The sequence below is a fragment of the Salmo salar genome, chromosome 02 (genome assembly GCF_965601325.2).
Source record: "Salmo salar chromosome 02, fSalSal1, whole genome shotgun sequence".
Lineage (NCBI taxonomy): Eukaryota > Metazoa > Chordata > Actinopteri > Salmoniformes > Salmonidae > Salmo > Salmo salar.
The window spans coordinates 75,651,512-75,667,500 of record NC_138292.1 but is presented as its reverse complement, the minus strand read 5'-3'; the positions used below and the strand labels follow the sequence as shown (position 1 = coordinate 75,667,500).

General features: G+C 40.5%; 1 protein-coding gene across 1 annotated transcript in view; it reads left to right on the top strand.

Annotated features, from left to right (window-relative positions):
* Positions 1-15,989, top strand: part of LOC106591663 (transitional endoplasmic reticulum ATPase) — a 122,914-nt gene that overhangs the window by 5,085 nt on the left and 101,840 nt on the right. Inside the window, exons 3-7 of the mRNA XM_082967060.1 lie at positions 1,962-2,134; positions 2,752-2,894; positions 3,535-3,665; positions 4,123-4,254; positions 4,623-4,725. Coding sequence (XP_082823186.1) covers positions 1,962-2,134; positions 2,752-2,894; positions 3,535-3,665; positions 4,123-4,254; positions 4,623-4,725 — 682 coding nt within the window. The remainder of the gene's footprint in view (positions 1-1,961; positions 2,135-2,751; positions 2,895-3,534; positions 3,666-4,122; positions 4,255-4,622; positions 4,726-15,989) is intronic.

Below are 15,989 nucleotides of genomic sequence, written 5' to 3'. Positions count from 1 at the left end.
GTGTTGCCAGTCTCAGGTGTGTGTGTTGCCAGTCTCAGGTGTGTGTGTTACCAGTCTCAGGTGTGTGTGTTACCAGTCTCAGGTGTGTGAGTTACCAGTCTCAGGTGTGTGTGAGTTGCCAGTCTCAGGTGTGTGTGTTGCCAGTCTCAGGTGTGTGCGTTGCCAGTCTCAGGTGTGTGAGTTACCAGTCTCAGGTGTGTGTGTTACCAGTCTCAGGTGTGTGTGTTGCCAGTCTCAGGTGTGTGTGTTGCCAGTCTCAGGTGTGTGCGTTGCCAGTCTCAGGTGTGTGTGTTGAAAGCTGAAATATCTTGAGTCAATATGTATTTAACCCCTTTGTTATGGCAAGCCTAAATAAGTTCAGGAGTAAAAATGTGCTTAACAAGTCACTCAATAAGTTACATGGACTTAACATGATTTTTGAATGACTACCTCACCCCATACATACTATTATCTGTAAGGTCCCTCAGTCGAGCAGTGAATTTCAAACACAGAATCAACCACAAAGACCAGGGAGGTTTTCCAGTGCCTTGCAAAGAAGAGCACATATTGGTAGGTGGGTAAGCATTTCAAAAATCCAACATTGAAAGTCCCTTTGAGCATGGTGAAGTTATTAATTACACTTTGGATGGTGTATCAATACAGCCAGTCACTACAAAGATGCAGGAATCCTTCCTAACTCAGTTGCCGGAGAGGAAGGAAACCGCTCAGGGTTTTTCACCATGAGGCCAACGGTAACTTTAAAACAGTTAGAGTTTAATGGCTGTGATAGGAGAAAACTGAGGATGGATCAACAACATTTTAGTTACTCCACAATACTAATATAATTGACAGAGTCAAAAGAAGCAAGCCTGTACAGAATAAAAAAGATTCCAAAACATGCATTCTGGTTGCAACAAAGCACTGAAGTAATACTGCAAAATATGTGGCAAAGCAATTCACTTTTTGTCCTGAATACAAAGTGTTATGTTACACAACACATCACTGAGTACCACTCTCCATATTTTCAAGCATAGTGGTGACTGCATCATGTTATGGGTGTGCTTGTAATCATTAAGGACTGGGGAATTTTTCAGGATAAAAAAGAAATGGAATGGAGCAAAGCACAGGCAAAATCCTAGAGGAAAACCTGATTCAGCCTGCTTTCCACCAGACACTGGGACATTAATTAACCTTTCAGCAGGACAATAACCTAAAACACAAGGCCAAATCTACACTGCAGTTGCTTACCAAGAGTGGCAGAGTTACAATTTTGATTTAAATATCATTGAAAATATATGGCAAGACCTGACAATGGTTTTGGTTTTGGTCTAGCAATGATCAACAACCAATTTGACACAGCTTGAAGAATTTTGAAAAGAATAATGTGCAAATGTTGCACAATCCAGGTGTGCAAAGCTCTTAGAGACTTACCCCGAAAGACTCACATCTGTAATCGCTGCCAAAGGTGCTTCTACAAAGTATTGACTCAGGGGTGTGAATACTTCAGAAAATTAGATATTTCTGTATTTAATTTTCAATAAATGTGCAAACATTTCACCTTTTTTTGTCATAATGGGGTATTGTGTGTAGATGGGTGAGAAAAAAAAGCAATTTAATCCATTTTGAATTCAGGCTGCAACACAACAAAGTGTAAGTCAAGGCACTGTACCTCCAGTCTCGAGCGTGTGTATTACTTCCTGTGTCTCCAGTCTCGAGCGTGTGTATTACTTCCTGTGTCTCCAGTCTCGAGCGTGTGTATTACTTCCTGTGTCTCCAGTCTCGAGCGTGTGTATTACTTCCTGTGTCTCCAGTCTCGAGCGTGTGTATTACTTCCTGCGTCTCCAGTCTCGAGCGTGTGTATTACTTCCTGTGTCTCCAGTCTCGAGCGTGTGTATTACTTCCTGTGTCTCCAGTCTCGAGCGTGTGTATTACTTCCTGTGTCTCCAGTCTCGAGCATGTGTATTACTTCCTGTGTCTCCCAGGCGAAGACAGAGGAGCTGCAGTTGTTCCGTGGCGACACGGTGGTCCTTCGGGGGAGGAAGCGCCGTGAGACGGTGTGTATCGTGTTGACAGACGACACCTGTCCAGACGAACGCGTCCGCATGAACCGCGTCACACGCAACAACCTGAGGGTACGCCTCGGTGATGTCATCAGGTAGGCTACTGTACTGATTACCTGTGTGATGTCATCAGGTAGACTTCTGATTAGAGATATACAATTCCGGTAAGTTTTCCCAAAATTCCCAGGTTTTCCAGCCATCCTGGTCGGAGGATTCCAGAAAGGTTCTAACCAGGATTTCTGGGAAATTTGGGAAATGCCTGTGTGCTAACTCTATATGGATGCAGGTAGGTAGCCTAGCAGTTAAGAGCGATTGGCTTTTAACCGACAGGTTGCTGGTCCGAATCCCCGAGACTAGGTGAAAAATCTGTCTTAAAAAAATCACATTGAATGTTGATGTGCCCTTGAGGAAGGCGCTTAACCCTGATTTCTCCTGGAAGTCACTCTGGATAAGAGCGTCTGCTAAATGACTAAAAAGTAAAATGTCTGATTACTCTGAACCAGATTACATTTACATTTTAGTCAGTCACAAATTTAGCCTATTTTTGGCCTAAAAAGCACTTTCAATTTTGATTCTCCGTGTCTCTGTGTGTGTGTGTGTGTGTGTGTGTGTGTGTGTGTGTGTGTGTGTGTGTGTGTGTGTGTGTGTGTGTGTGTGTGTGTGTGTGTGTGTGTGTGTGTGTGTGTGTGCCTGTGCATGTGTGTGTGTCTAGTGTCCATGCATGCCCAGATGTGAAGTACGGCGTGCGTATCCATGTCCTGCCGATAGATGACACCATTGAAGGGTTAACGGGAAACCTGTTTGACGTCTTCCTGAAACCCTATTTCTTGGAAGCCTATCGGCCTGTACACAAAGGTACTCATAACTGTTGTACAAAAAGGTAGACCCACCCTACTGGCACTTACACAGAGGTACACATAACTGTTGTACAAAAAGGTAGACCGACCCTACTGGCCCTTACACAGAGGTACACATAACTGTTGTACAAAAAGGTAGACCGACCCTACTGGCCCTTACACAGAGGTACTCATAACTGTTGTACAAAAAGGTAGACCGACCCTACTGGCCCTTACACAGAGGTACTCATAACTGTTGTACAAAAAGGTAGACCGACCCTACTGGCCCTTACACAGAGGTACACATAACTGTTGTACAAAAAGGTAGACCGACCCTACTGGCCCTTACACAGAGGTACTCATAACTGTTGTACAAAAAGGTAGACCGACCCTACTGGCCCTTACACAGAGGTACTCATAACCTTTGTCTATGAATTGTTTATATAACGTATAACTTATTATAAAACTTCTGACATTCAATCAAGTGGTTATAACTTTTTCTAACATTTCTGACCTTCTATAAACTGGTAACACGACATGTAGTCCTACAGCTGATAATAACTTGACACGACACCTTAATTCTACTACAAGTTCACTATTTGTAAGAAGCTGTTTAGTTGTTGGTTGTTGAGTAACTGTCAGCATTGTTGTGTTGCTAGGCGACATCTTCCTTGTGCGAGGGGGCATGCGGGCAGTGGAGTTCAAGGTGGTGGAGACAGACCCCGCCCCCCACTGCATTGTTGCCCCGGATACCGTCATCCACTGCGAGGGACAGCCAATCAACAGAGAGGTCTCTGTGTAAAATCACACTTTTTATTGAATTGGGCCAAAACAAACTCTACAACAGGGGAGTCCAACTCATTCCATGGAGGGACCAGTGTCGGCTGGTTTTGTTGTCTTCTCTCAACTTGTGTCCAGTTAAGACCTAGACAACCAGGTGATGAAAGATCCTAACTAATTCATTACAAGCACAAGGGATCAAGTACAAGGGATGACAGAAAACCTACAGGCACAGACACAAGTCTTACAGGAATTGAGTTTGACAATCCTGCTCTAAAATTTTGCTAACATTTCCCAAGCTGAAAGTCTGACTGAATGATTGACAGCATGTTGTACCTGTGAGGGTCTCATATTGTCTTCCCTTGCCCCTCCCCCTGCCCCTGATGGGTCGAGGAGGAAAGTCTGAATGATTGACAGCATGTTGGACCTGTGAGAGTCTCATATTGTCTTCCCCCTGCCTCTGATAGGACGAGGAGGAGAGTCTGAATGACGTAGGCTATGATGACATTGGAGGTTGTCGTAAACAGTTAGCTCAAATCAAAGAAATGGTGGAGCTTCCCCTCAGACATCCTGGACTATTCAAGGCTATAGGAGTCAAGGTGATCTATCTATTCATCCATCCCTCTATTTATACCTCTATCTATCCGTCCATCCCTCCATCTGTCCGTCTGTCCGTTTCTTTGTCCGTCCATCCACCCATCCCATTTCAAAGCTCCCGAGTGGCGCAGTGGTCTAAAGCACTGCATCTCAGTGCTAGAGGTGTCACTACAGACGCCATCCCATAGGGCGGCGCATAATTGGTTCAGCACCGTCTGGGTTAGGGGAGGGTTTGGCCGGGGTAGGATGTCATTTTAAAATAAGAATTTGTTCTTAACTGACTTGTTAAGTAAAGGAGAAAAAAAAGATAAAAAATCCATCCATCCTCTCCTCTCCTTCTTCTTCCTCTCCCCTCCTCCTCCCTCCCTAGCCTCCCAGGGGTATTCTGCTGTATGGACCTCCAGGTACAGGGAAGACACTGGTTGCCCGGGCCGTCGCCAACGAGACTGGAGCATTCTTCTTCCTCATCAATGGTGAGACTCTGACCTCTAACCTCTAACCCTGACCTCCTAAACCCTCTAACCCCTGACCTCTAACTCCTGACCTTCTAAACCCTGACCTCTAACTCCTGACCTCCTAAACCCTCTATCCCTTGACCTCTAACCCTGACCTCCTAAACCCTCTAACCCCTGACCTCTAACTCCTGACCTCCTAAACCCTCTAACCCTTGACCTCTAACCCCTGACCTCTAACTACTGACCTCCTAAACCCACTAACCCTTGACCTATAACCCCTGACCTCCTAAACCCTCTAACCCCTGCTTCCTAAACTCTCTAACCCTTGACCTCTAACTCCTGACCTCCTAAACCCTCTAACCACTGATCTCTAACTCCTGACCTCCTAAACCCTCTAACCCTTAACCTCTAACCCCTGACCTCTAACTACTGACCTCCTAAACCCTCTAACCCTTGACCTATAACCCCTGACCTCCTAAACCCTCTAACCCCTGACCTTCTAAACCCTCTAACCCCTGACCTCCTAAACCCTCTAACTCCTGACCTCCTAAACCGTCTAACCCCAAGACCTCCTAAACCCTCTAACCCCTGACCTCTAACCCTGATCTCGAACCTCTAACCCATCGAACCCCCAACCTAACGATACTGGAGCCTTCTTCTCCTTTATTAGCGATGAGGGGCATCCGGTCATGTATTTCCTGTGTGTTACGGCCATTCCAGTCCCCCAAGTTTACCCCAATCCCAAACCAACCCCATACACCTATTCATAGGTCATAATGTATTCTAACTCCCTCTACCAGTCTATTCATAGGTCATAATGTATTCTAACTCCCTCTAACAGTCTATTCATAGGTCATAACGTATTCTAACTCCCTCTACCAGTCTATTCATAGGTCATAACGTATTCTAACTCCCTCTACCAGTCTATTCATAGGTCATAACGTATTCTAACTCCCTCTACCAGTCTATTCATAGGTCATAATGTATTCTAACTCCCTCTACCAGTCTATTCATAGGTCATAACGTATTCTAACTCCCTCTACCAGTCTATTCATAGGTCATAATGTATTCTAACTCCCTCTACCAGTCTATTCATAGGTCATAATGTATTCTAACTCCCTCTCTGTCTATTCATAGGTCATAATGTATTCTAACTCCCTCTCTGTCTATTCATAGGTCATAACGTATTCTAACTCCCTCTCTGTCTATTCATAGGTCATAATGTATTCTAACTCCCTCTACCAGTCTATTCATAGGTCATAACGTATTCTAACTCCCTCTACCAGTCTATTCATAGGTCATAATGTATTCTAACTCCCTCTACCAGTCTATTCATAGGTCATAACGTATTCTAACTCCGTCTCTGTCTATTCATAGGTCATAACGTATTCTAACCCAGTCTATTCATAGGTCATAATGTATTCTAACTCCCTCTCTGTCTATTCATAGGTCATAACGTATTCTAACTCCCTCTCTGTCTATTCATAGGTCATAATGTATTCTAACTCCCTCTACCAGTCTATTCATAGGTCATAACGTATTCTAACTCCCTCTACCAGTCTATTCATAGGTCATAATGTATTCTAACTCCCTCTACCAGTCTATTCATAGGTCATAACGTATTCTAACTCCCTCTACCAGTCTATTCATAGGTCATAACGTATTCTAACTCCCTCTACCAGTCTATTCATAGGTCATAACGTATTCTAACTCCCTCTCTGTCTATTCATAGGTCATAACGTATTCTAACTCCCTCTCTGTCTATTCATAGGTCATAACGTATTCTAACTCCCTCTACCAGTCTATTCATAGGTCATAACGTATTCTAACTCCCTCTACCAGTCTATTCATAGGTCATAATGTATTCTAACTCCCTCTACCAGTCTATTCATAGGTCATAACGTATTCTAACTCCCTCTCTGTCTATTCATAGGTCATAATGTATTCTAACTCCCTCTACCAGTCTATTCATAGGTCATAACGTATTCTAACTCCCTCTCTGTCTATTCATAGGTCATAACGTATTCTAACTCCCTCTCTGTCTATTCATAGGTCATAATGTATTCTAACTCCCTCTACCAGTCTATTCATAGGTCATAATGTATTCTAACTCCCTCTCTGTCTATTCATAGGTCATTATGTATTCTAACTCCCTCTACCAGTCTATTCATAGGTCATAACGTATTCTAACTCCCTCTACCAGTCTATTCATAGGTCATAACGTATTCTAACTCCCTCTACCAGTCTATTCATAGGTCATAATGTATTCTAACTCCCTCTCTGTCTATTCATAGGTCATAACGTATTCTAACTCCCTCTCTGTCTATTCATAGGTCATAACGTATTCTAACTCCCTCTACCAGTCTATTCATAGGTCATAATGTATTCTAACTCCCTCTCTGTCTATTCATAGGTCATAACGTATTCTAACCCAGTCTATTCATAGGTCATAATGTATTCTAACTCCCTCTCTGTCTATTCATAGGTCATAATGTATTCTAACTCCCTCTACCAGTCTATTCATAGGTCATAATGCATTCTAACTCCCTCTACCAATCTATTCATAGGTCATAACGTATTCTAACTCCCTCTCTGTCTATTCATAGGTCATAACGTATTCTAACTCCCTCTCTGTCTATTCATAGGTCATAACGTATTCTAACTCCCTCTACCAGTCTATTCATAGGTCATAACGTATTCTAACTCCCTCTACCAGTCTATTCATAGGTCATAACGTATTCTAACTCCCTCTACCAGTCTATTCATAGGTCATAACGTATTCTAACTCCCTCTCTGTCTATTCATAGGTCATAACGTATTCTAACTCCCTCTCTGTCTATTCATAGGTCATAACGTATTCTAACTCCCTCTACCAGTCTATTCATAGGTCATAACGTATTCTAACTCCCTCTACCAGTCTATTCATAGGTCATAATGTATTCTAACTCCCTCTCTGTCTATTCATAGGTCATAACGTATTCTAACTCCCTCTACCAGTCTATTCATAGGTCATAACGTATTCTAACTCCCTCTCTGTCTATTCATAGGTCATAACGTATTCTAACTCCCTCTACCAGTCTATTCATAGGTCATAACGTATTCTAACTCCCTCTCTGTCTATTCATAGGTCATAATGTATTCTAACTCCCTCTACCAGTCTATTCATAGGTCATAACGTATTCTAACTCCCTCTCTGTCTATTCATAGGTCATAATGTATTCTAACTCCCTCTACCAGTCTATTCATAGGTCATAACGTATTCTAACTCCCTCTCTGTCTATTCATAGGTCATAACGTATTCTAACTCCCTCTACTGTCTATTCATAGGTCATAATGTATTCTAACTCCCTCTACCAGTCTATTCATAGGTCATAATGTATTCTAACTCCCTCTCTGTCTATTCATAGGTCATAACGTATTCTAACTCCCTCTACCAGTCTATTCATAGGTCATAACGTATTCTAACTCCCTCTACCAGTCTATTCATAGGTCATAACGTATTCTAACTCCCTCTCTGTCTATTCATAGGTCATAACGTATTCTAACTCCCTCTACCAGTCTATTCATAGGTCATAACGTATTCTAACTCCCTCTCTGTCTATTCATAGGTCATAACGTATTCTAACTCCCTCTACCAGTCTATTCATAGGTCATAACGTATTCTAACTCCCTCTCTGTCTATTCATAGGTCATAACGTATTCTAACCCAGTCTATTCATAGGTCATAATGTATTCTAACTCCCTCTCTGTCTATTCATAGGTCATAACGTATTCTAACTCCCTCTACCAGTCTATTCATAGGTCATAACGTATTCTAACTCCCTCTACCAGTCTATTCATAGGTCATAATGTATTCTAACTCCCTCTCTGTCTATTCATAGGTCATAACGTATTCTAACTCCCTCTACCAGTCTATTCATAGGTCATAACGTATTCTAACTCCCTCTACCAGTCTATTCATAGGTCATAACGTATTCTAACTCCCTCTCTGTCTATTCATAGGTCATAACGTATTCTAACTCCCTCTACCAGTCTATTCATAGGTCATAACGTATTCTAACTCCCTCTACCAGTCTATTCATAGGTCATAACGTATTCTAACTCCCTCTACCAGTCTATTCATAGGTCATAACGTATTCTAACTCCCTCTACCAGTCTATTCATAGGTCATAATGTATTCTAACTCCCTCTACCAGTCTATTCATAGGTCATAACGTATTCTAACTCCCTCTCTGTCTATTCATAGGTCATAACGTATTCTAACTCCCTCTACCAGTCTATTCATAGGTCATAATGTATTCTAACTCCCTCTCTGTCTATTCATAGGTCATAACGTATTCTAACTCCCTCTACCAGTCTATTCATAGGTCATAACGTATTCTAACTCCCTCTCTGTCTATTCATAGGTCATAATGTATTGTAACTCCCTCTACCAGTCTATTCATAGGTCATAACGTATTCTAACTCCCTCTACCAGTCTATTCATAGGTCATAACGTATTCTAACTCCCTCTCTGTCTATTCATAGGTCATAACGTATTCTAACTCCCTCTACCAGTCTATTCATAGGTCATAATGTATTCTAACTCCCTCTACCAGTCTATTCATAGGTCATAATGTATTCTAACTCCCTCTACCAGTCTATTCATAGGTCATAACGTATTCTAACTCCCTATACCAGTCTATTCATAGGTCATAACGTATTCTAACTCCCTCTACCAGTCTATTCATAGGTCATAACGTATTCTAACTCCCTCTACCAGTCTATTCATAGGTCATAACGTATTCTAACTCCCTCTCTGTCTATTCATAGGTCATAATGTATTCTAACTCCCTCTACCAGTCTATTCATAGGTCATAACGTATTCTAACTCCCTCTACCAGTCTATTCATAGGTCATAATGTATTCTAACTACCTCTACCAGTCTATTCATAGGTCATAACGTATTCTAACTCCCTCTACCAGTCTATTCATAGGTCATAACGTATTCTAACTCCCTCTACCAGTCTATTCATAGGTCATAATGTATTCTAACTCCCTCTCTGTCTATTCATAGGTCATAACGTATTCTAACTCCCTCTCTGTCTATTCATAGGTCATAACGTATTCTAACTCCCTCTACCAGTCTATTCATAGGTCATAACGTATTCTAACTCCCTCTACCAGTCTATTCATAGGTCATAATGTATTCTAACTCCCTCTACCAGTCTATTCATAGGTCATAACGTATTCTAACCCAGTCTATTCATAGGTCATAACGTATTCTAACTCCCTCTACCAGTCTATTCATAGGTCATAACGTATTCTAACTCCCTCTACCAGTCTATTCATAGGTCATAACGTATTCTAACTCCCTCTACCAGTCTATTCATAGGTCATAACGTATTCTAACTCCCTCTACCAGTCTATTCATAGGTCATAATGTATTCTAACTCCCTCTCTGTCTATTCATAGGTCATAACGTATTCTAACTCCCTCTCTGTCTATTCATAGGTCATAACGTATTCTAACCCAGTCTATTCATAGGTCATAATGTATTCTAACTCCCTCTCTGTCTATTCATAGGTCATAACGTATTCTAACTCCCTCTACCAGTCTATTCATAGGTCATAACGTATTCTAACTCCCTCTACCAGTCTATTCATAGGTCATAACGTATTCTAACTCCCTCTACCAGTCTATTCATAGGTCATAACGTATTCTAACTCCCTCTACCAGTCTATTCATAGGTCATAATGTATTCTAACTCCCTCTCTGTCTATTCATAGGTCATAACGTATTCTAACTCCCTCTCTGTCTATTCATAGGTCATAACGTATTCTAACCCAGTCTATTCATAGGTCATAATGTATTCTAACTCCCTCTCTGTCTATTCATAGGTCATAATGTATTCTAACTACCTCTACCAGTCTATTCATAGGTCATAATGTATTCTAACTCCCTCTCTGTCTATTCATAGGTCATAATGTATTCTAACTCCCTCTACCAGTCTATTCATAGGTCATAATGCATTCTAACTCCCTCTACCAATCTATTCATAGGTCATAACGTATTCTAACTCCCTCTCTGTCTATTCATAGGTCATAACGTATTCTAACTCCCTCTACCAGTCTATTCATAGGTCATAATGTATTCTAACTCCCTCTACCAATCTATTCATAGGTCATAACGTATTCTAACTCCCTCTACCAGTCTATTCATAGGTCATAACGTATTCTAACTCCCTCTCTGTCTATTCATAGGTCATAACGTATTCTAACTCCCTCTCTGTCTATTCATAGGTCATAACGTATTCTAACTCCCTCTACCAGTCTATTCATAGGTCATAATGTATTCTAACTCCCTCTACCAGTCTATTCATAGGTCATAACGTATTCTAACTCCCTCTACCAGTCTATTCATAGGTCATAATGTATTCTAACTCCCTCTCTGTCTATTCATAGGTCATAACGTATTCTAACTCCCTCTACCAGTCTATTCATAGGTCATAACGTATTCTAACTCCCTCTCTGTCTATTCATAGGTCATAACGTATTCTAACTCCCTCTACCAGTCTATTCATAGGTCATAACGTATTCTAACTCCCTCTACCAGTCTATTCATAGGTCATAACGTATTCTAACTCCCTCTCTGTCTATTCATAGGTCATAACGTATTCTAACTCCCTCTACCAGTCTATTCATAGGTCATAACGTATTCTAACTCCCTCTACCAGTCTATTCATAGGTCATAACGTATTCTAACTCCCTCTCTGTCTATTCATAGGTCATAATGTATTCTAACTCCCTCTACCAGTCTATTCATAGGTCATAACGTATTCTAACTCCCTCTACCAGTCTATTCATAGGTCATAATGTATTCTAACTCCCTCTACCAGTCTATTCATAGGTCATAACGTATTCTAACTCCCTCTCTGTCTATTCATAGGTCATAACGTATTCTAACTCCCTCTACCAGTCTATTCATAGGTCATAACGTATTCTAACTCCCTCTCTGTCTATTCATAGGTCATAACGTATTCTAACTCCCTCTACCAGTCTATTCATAGGTCATAACGTATTCTAACTCCCTCTCTGTCTATTCATAGGTCATAATGTATTGTAACTCCCTCTACCAGTCTATTCATAGGTCATAACGTATTCTAACTCCCTCTACCAGTCTATTCATAGGTCATAACGTATTCTAACTCCCTCTCTGTCTATTCATAGGTCATAACGTATTCTAACTCCCTCTACCAGTCTATTCATAGGTCATAACGTATTCTAACTCCCTCTACCAGTCTATTCATAGGTCATAATGTATTCTAACTCCCTCTACCAGTCTATTCATAGGTCATAACGTATTCTAACTCCCTCTACCAGTCTATTCATAGGTCATAACGTATTCTAACTCCCTCTACCAGTCTATTCATAGGTCATAACGTATTCTAACTCCCTCTACCAGTCTATTCATAGGTCATAACGTATTCTAACTCCCTCTCTGTCTATTCATAGGTCATAATGTATTCTAACTCCCTCTACCAGTCTATTCATAGGTCATAACGTATTCTAACTCCCTCTACCTGTCTATTCATAGGTCATAATGTATTCTAACTACCTCTACCAGTCTATTCATAGGTCATAACGTATTCTAACTCCCTCTACCAGTCTATTCATAGGTCATAACGTATTCTAACTCCCTCTACCAGTCTATTCATAGGTCATAATGTATTCTAACTCCCTCTCTGTCTATTCATAGGTCATAACGTATTCTAACTCCCTCTCTGTCTATTCATAGGTCATAACGTATTCTAACCCAGTCTATTCATAGGTCATAATGTATTCTAACTCCCTCTCTGTCTATTCATAGGTCATAACGTATTCTAACTCCCTCTACCAGTCTATTCATAGGTCATAATGTATTCTAACTCCCTCTACCAGTCTATTCATAGGTCATAACGTATTCTAACTCCCTCTACCAGTCTATTCATAGGTCATAATGTATTCTAACTCCCTCTACCAGTCTATTCATAGGTCATAACGTATTCTAACTCCCTCCAGTCTATTCATAGGTCATAACGTATTCTAACTCCCTCTACCAGTCTATTCATAGGTCATAACGTATTCTAACTCCCTCTACCAGTCTATTCATAGGTCATAACGTATTCTAACTCCCTCTACCAGTCTATTCATAGGTCATAACGTATTCTAACTCCCTCTACCAGTCTATTCATAGGTCATAATGTATTCTAACTCCCTCTCTGTCTATTCATAGGTCATAACGTATTCTAACTCCCTCTCTGTCTATTCATAGGTCATAACGTATTCTAACCCAGTCTATTCATAGGTCATAATGTATTCTAACTCCCTCTCTGTCTATTCATAGGTCATAACGTATTCTAACTCCCTCTACCAGTCTATTCATAGGTCATAACGTATTCTAACTCCCTCTACCAGTCTATTCATAGGTCATAACGTATTCTAACTCCCTCTACCAGTCTATTCATAGGTCATAATGTATTCTAACTCCCTCTCTGTCTATTCATAGGTCATAACGTATTCTAACTCCCTCTACCAGTCTATTCATAGGTCATAACGTATTCTAACTCCCTCTCTGTCTATTCATAGGTCATAACGTATTCTAACTCCCTCTCTGTCTATTCATAGGTCATAATGTATTCTAACTCCCCCGTCTATTCATAGGTCATAATGTATTCTAACTCCCTCTCTGTCTATTCATAGGTCATAATGTATTCTAACTCCCTCTACCAGTCTATTCATAGGTCATAATGTATTCTAACTCCCTCTCTGTCTATTCATAGGTCATAATGTATTCTAACTCCCTCTACCAGTCTATTCATAGGTCATAATGTATTCTAACTCCCTCTACCAGTCTATTCATAGGTCATAACGTATTCTAACTCCCTCTCTGTCTATTCATAGGTCATAACGTATTCTAACTCCCTCTACCAGTCTATTCATAGGTCATAATGTATTCTAACTCCCTCTACCAGTCTATTCATAGGTCATAACGTATTCTAACTCCCTCTACCAGTCTATTCATAGGTCATAACGTATTCTAACTCCCTCTCTGTCTATTCATAGGTCATAACGTATTCTAACTCCCTCTACCAGTCTATTCATAGGTCATAATGTATTCTAACTCCCTCTCTGTCTATTCATAGGTCATAACGTATTCTAACTCCCTCTACCAGTCTATTCATAGGTCATAATGTATTCTAACTCCCTCTACCAATCTATTCATAGGTCATAACGTATTCTAACTCCCTCTCTGTCTATTCATAGGTCATAACGTATTCTAACTCCCTCTCTGTCTATTCATAGGTCATAACGTATTCTAACTCCCTCTACCAGTCTATTCATAGGTCATAATGTATTCTAACTCCCTCTACCAATCTATTCATAGGTCATAACGTATTCTAACTCCCTCTACCAGTCTATTCATAGGTCATAACGTATTCTAACTCCCTCTCTGTCTATTCATAGGTCATAACGTATTCTAACTCCCTCTCTGTCTATTCATAGGTCATAACGTATTCTAACTCCCTCTACCAGTCTATTCATAGGTCATAACGTATTCTAACTCCCTCTACCAGTCTATTCATAGGTCATAACGTATTCTAACTCCCTCTCTGTCTATTCATAGGTCATAACGTATTCTAACTCCCTCTACCAGTCTATTCATAGGTCATAACGTATTCTAACTCCCTCTACCAGTCTATTCATAGGTCATAACGTATTCTAACTCCCTCTCTGTCTATTCATAGGTCATAACGTATTCTAACTCCCTCTACCAGTCTATTCATAGGTCATAACGTATTCTAACTCCCTCTACCAGTCTATTCATAGGTCATAACGTATTCTAACTCCCTCTCTGTCTATTCATAGGTCATAATGTATTCTAACTCCCTCTACCAGTCTATTCATAGGTCATAACGTATTCTAACTCCCTCTACCAGTCTATTCATAGGTCATAACGTATTCTAACTCCCTCTCTGTCTATTCATAGGTCATAACGTATTCTAACTCCCTCTACCAGTCTATTCATAGGTCATAATGTATTCTAACTCCCTCTACCAGTCTATTCATAGGTCATAATGTATTCTAACTCCCTCTACCAGTCTATTCATAGGTCATAACGTATTCTAACTCCCTCTACCAGTCTATTCATAGGTCATAACGTATTCTAACTCCCTCTACCAGTCTATTCATAGGTCATAACGTATTCTAACTCCCTCTACCAGTCTATTCATAGGTCATAACGTATTCTAACTCCCTCTCTGTCTATTCATAGGTCATAATGTATTCTAACTCCCTCTACCAGTCTATTCATAGGTCATAACGTATTCTAACTCCCTCTACCAGTCTATTCATAGGTCATAATGTATTCTAACTCCCTCTACCAGTCTATTCATAGGTCATAACGTATTCTAACTCCCTCTACCAGTCTATTCATAGGTCATAACGTATTCTAACTCCCTCTACCAGTCTATTCATAGGTCATAATGTATTCTAACTCCCTCTCTGTCTATTCATAGGTCATAACGTATTCTAACTCCCTCTCTGTCTATTCATAGGTCATAACGTATTCTAACTCCCTCTACCAGTCTATTCATAGGTCATAACGTATTCTAACTCCCTCTACCAGTCTATTCATAGGTCATAATGTATTCTAACTCCCTCTACCAGTCTATTCATAGGTCATAACGTATTCTAACCCAGTCTATTCATAGGTCATAACGTATTCTAACTCCCTCTACCAGTCTATTCATAGGTCATAACGTATTCTAACTCCCTCTACCAGTCTATTCATAGGTCATAACGTATTCTAACTCCCTCTACCAGTCTATTCATAGGTCATAACGTATTCTAACTCCCTCTACCAGTCTATTCATAGGTCATAATGTATTCTAACTCCCTCTCTGTCTATTCATAGGTCATAACGTATTCTAACTCCCTCTCTGTCTATTCATAGGTCATAACGTATTCTAACCCAGTCTATTCATAGGTCATAATGTATTCTAACTCCCTCTCTGTCTATTCATAGGTCATAACGTATTCTAACTCCCTCTACCAGTCTATTCATAGGTCATAACGTATTCTAACTCCCTCTACCAGTCTATTCATAGGTCATAACGTATTCTAACTCCCTCTACCAGTCTATTCATAGGTCATAACGTATTCTAACTCCCTCTACCAGTCTATTCATAGGTCATAATGTATTCTAACTCCCTCTCTGTCTATTCATAGGTCATAACGTATTCTAACTCCCTCTCTGTCTAT